The 3,226-nt window shown below is 43.6% G+C and overlaps 1 protein-coding gene and 1 pseudogene across 1 annotated transcript; one reads left to right on the forward strand and one right to left on the reverse strand.

Annotated features, from left to right (window-relative positions):
• Window positions 1–760: 760 nt before the first annotated feature.
• On the reverse strand, window positions 761–1,327 carry FTHL17 (ferritin heavy chain like 17). Its single transcript, XM_039878908.1, has one exon. It carries the CDS (start codon window positions 1,307–1,309, stop codon window positions 761–763), a length of 549 nt encoding a protein of 182 aa, XP_039734842.1. The 5' UTR covers window positions 1,310–1,327.
• Window positions 1,328–2,803: 1,476 nt separating this feature from the next.
• LOC120615714 (uncharacterized) lies at window positions 2,804–2,922 on the forward strand (annotated as a pseudogene).
• The last annotated feature ends 304 nt before the right edge of the window (window positions 2,923–3,226 follow it).

The raw sequence follows: 3,226 nt of genomic DNA on the forward strand, positions 1-3,226 counted from the left end.
AGTCTCATCATCATCATCATTAAGGACTTGCTCCACAGAGTCTCCTCCATTATTATTATTTTGTTTTATCAGCCCTTGGCTGCTAGCATGGGAAGCCAATTTCAGTTTCATTTCCATTATCCTTTCATCTTGCCCAGTGCCTGAGGCTTGACAAAGGGGTACTTTGCCCAGGCTGGCTTCAGTCACCCAACAGTACTGAAGACCAACATACATTAACATTAGAGTAACCAATGAACTAAAATGTTTCTGATAAAATTGAAGAGACCCCCTTTATTTTAAATCGTTTGCCAGATCAATTCCTTCCATTTCTTTCCCAGGGATAACTGTGGATGAATTCAGACTATGTGTTTTTTTAACTCTTTTTATCATGCATGCACCCACAGACCACCAGGGCGCAGACCTACCACCTCATCCCACCCCCCACATACCACATTGTCGCTTAAAAGGATGATCGATGTTGTGTGTTCCAGGGTCCCACGCAATACCTTCTCCCTCCGTCCACGGAGATCGTGAGCCGCCTGGGGATGGATGGGGCACGGGTCGGCGGCACGGACGCTTGCTTGGATACCTGCTGAAAGCTTAAAAGGTGAGGGTTCTGCACACACCAATCCACCAGAGACCATTGTTTATTTAGGAACCAATAACTTTATTGGAAGAAGAAGAAGAAAAAAAAAGTGAACTTTCTGCAAGGGCAATACTGCAATATGCATGCTCGGCATGGCAACCAGGGAAGTCACCTTATGGGGAAGGCAGTCCGGGCTCAGTTCTTGTCGCTGTCGTCCAGGGTGAGCTTGTCAAAGAGGTACGCTGCCAGGACAGCTTCCGAGGACTTCGGTGTGTGCAGGTTGGTGAGATGGTGTACCAACTCGTTGATAGACTTCTCCTGCTCATGCAGGTAGTGATGCTCCAGGAAATCGCATAAGTGGGCATCTTTCTTCTCAGTGCCCAACTGGTACAGATCGAGCAGGCTCTGGTTCACACTCATCTCCAGGTGCAAGGCGCACTCTATGGCTCCCAGGCAACTGTCCCAGTGGTTGAGGTCAGGCCTGCTGACGTCACGCAGATGGATGTGGCCCCCGCGCTGGTTCTGCAGCCACATCAGCCTCTCCACGAACTCCCTCTTCTCGCTCAACTTATGCAGAAAGAACTGGGCCAAGTGCTTCAAGGCCATGTCATCGCGGTTGAAATAAGAGTACATGGACAGGTACATATAGGAGGCGTAGAGCTCCATGTTGATCTGGTTGTTGATGGTGGCCTCGCAGTGGGGGTGGTAGTTATGGCACATTTGTGATGGCAGCGGGGTCGCCATGGCTGGTGGCGTCGGAGCAGAGGCTGCGAGCAGGAAGTGGCGAGGGACTAAGGCGCCGGCGCGGGCCTCAGAGCGTCCCCTGGGTGGACGACCAGGGCAACTGCAGACTGTGTGCTCCAAATTAGGCTGCAGGCTGTTGGCAGCAGGCTCTGAAATGGAACAGGAAAATGGGGCCTGTGGAATGGAACAGGAAAAGGGTGGGTGGGGTGTAGAGGAGTGAGGACCCACTACAGAAGCACATGGGGGTGTGTGGGGGAGTTGAGAGGTGGGTTCCGAATGCAGAGTGCAGGGAGGCGAGGCGCGGTGTTCCAGGTTCGGTCAGAGCCTGGGTGAGGCAGGAAACCTGGAGCCAGTCTGTGCAGAGTATGTGGAGAACATTAAAAAAAAAAAAATACAACGGCTCTGTTGAGATATAATTTATATACTATAAAATTCACCTTTTGCAAGTGAACATTTCCATGGTTTTTAGTATATTCATGGACTTGTGCAATACCACAATCTAGTCTCAGAACACTTTCATCACTCCAAAATAAAATTCTCTACTTATGAGCAGTCACTTCCCATTCTACCTCCCCCATCCCACTCCCACCCCAGGCAGGACAACCACTAATCTACTTTCCATCTCTATATATTTGCCTATTCTGGACATTTCAAATATATGGAATCATCAAATATGTGGCCTTTTGTGTCTGACTTCTTTTACTTAGCATGATGTTTTTAATATTCATCCTTTTTATTGCTGAATAATATTCCATTACATGGATATACCACATTTTATTTATCTTTTCATCAGTTGATGAATATTTGGGTTGTTTTTTTTGTGGTTATTATGAATGTTGAAATAAACATTTATGTATAGGTTTTCATGTGGATACATGTTTTTGAGTCTTGGGTATATACATAGAAGTGGAATTGCTGGGTCATATGATAACTTTATTTTTAATATTTTGAGTAACTGCCAGATGTTTTCCAAAGTGGCTGCACCATTTTCAGTCCCACCAGCAGTGTGTGAAGGTTCCAACACTGCTACTGTCTGTTTTTTGTTTTTTTTTTTTTTTAAGTTTAGTCATCTTAAGTGGCTGTAAGGTAGTATCACATTGTGATTTTGATGTGCATTTCCCTAATGACTAATGATGTGCTTACTGGCCATTTATATATCTTCTTTGGAAAAATGTCTATTCAAATCCTTTGTCTATTTTAAGTAGAATTGTCTGTCTTTTGATTATTGAGTTCTAAGTGTTCTGTGTATATTCTATACACAAGCGCCTTATTACATATATGATTTGCAAATATTTTCTCCCATGCTGGGGGTTGTCTTTCCACTTTCTTAATGGTGTCCTTTGAAGTATAAAAGTTCTTAATTATGATAAAGTTCGACTTATCTAGTTTTTATTTTGTCACTTGCACTTTTGGTGTCATGTCCAAGAAACAATTGCTTAATTCAAGGTCACAAAGATATATACCTAGGTTTTCTACTAAGAATTTTATAGTTTTGTCTATGGCCATGCTACCCTGAACAAGCTCAATCCTGTCTGATCTTGGAAGCTAAGCAGGGTCAAGCCTGGTTAGTACTTAGATGGGAGACCACCTAGGAAGACCAGGTGCTGTAGGCATAAAAAATAAAAAAATAAGGGATTGTAAACTGACAAAGTCCTTGCAATCTGTGAGGTCAACCAAGGGTTGCCTCACCTAAAAAAAAAAAAAAAAGAATTTTATAGTTTCAGCTCTTACATTTAGGTCTCTGATTGATTTTGAGTTAATTTTTGTATATGAATGTGAGGTAGGGATCCAACTTCATTCTTTTGCATGTGGCTCTCCAGATGTCTCAGCACCATTTGTTGAGAAAACTATTTTTTCTCCATTGGATGGTCTTGGCATACTTGGTGAAAATCAATTGACCATAGGTATATGGGCTTA

This window comes from Pteropus medius, unplaced genomic scaffold, assembly GCF_902729225.1.
Source record: "Pteropus medius unplaced genomic scaffold, Ma_sr-lr_union100, whole genome shotgun sequence".
NCBI lineage: Eukaryota > Metazoa > Chordata > Mammalia > Chiroptera > Pteropodidae > Pteropus > Pteropus medius.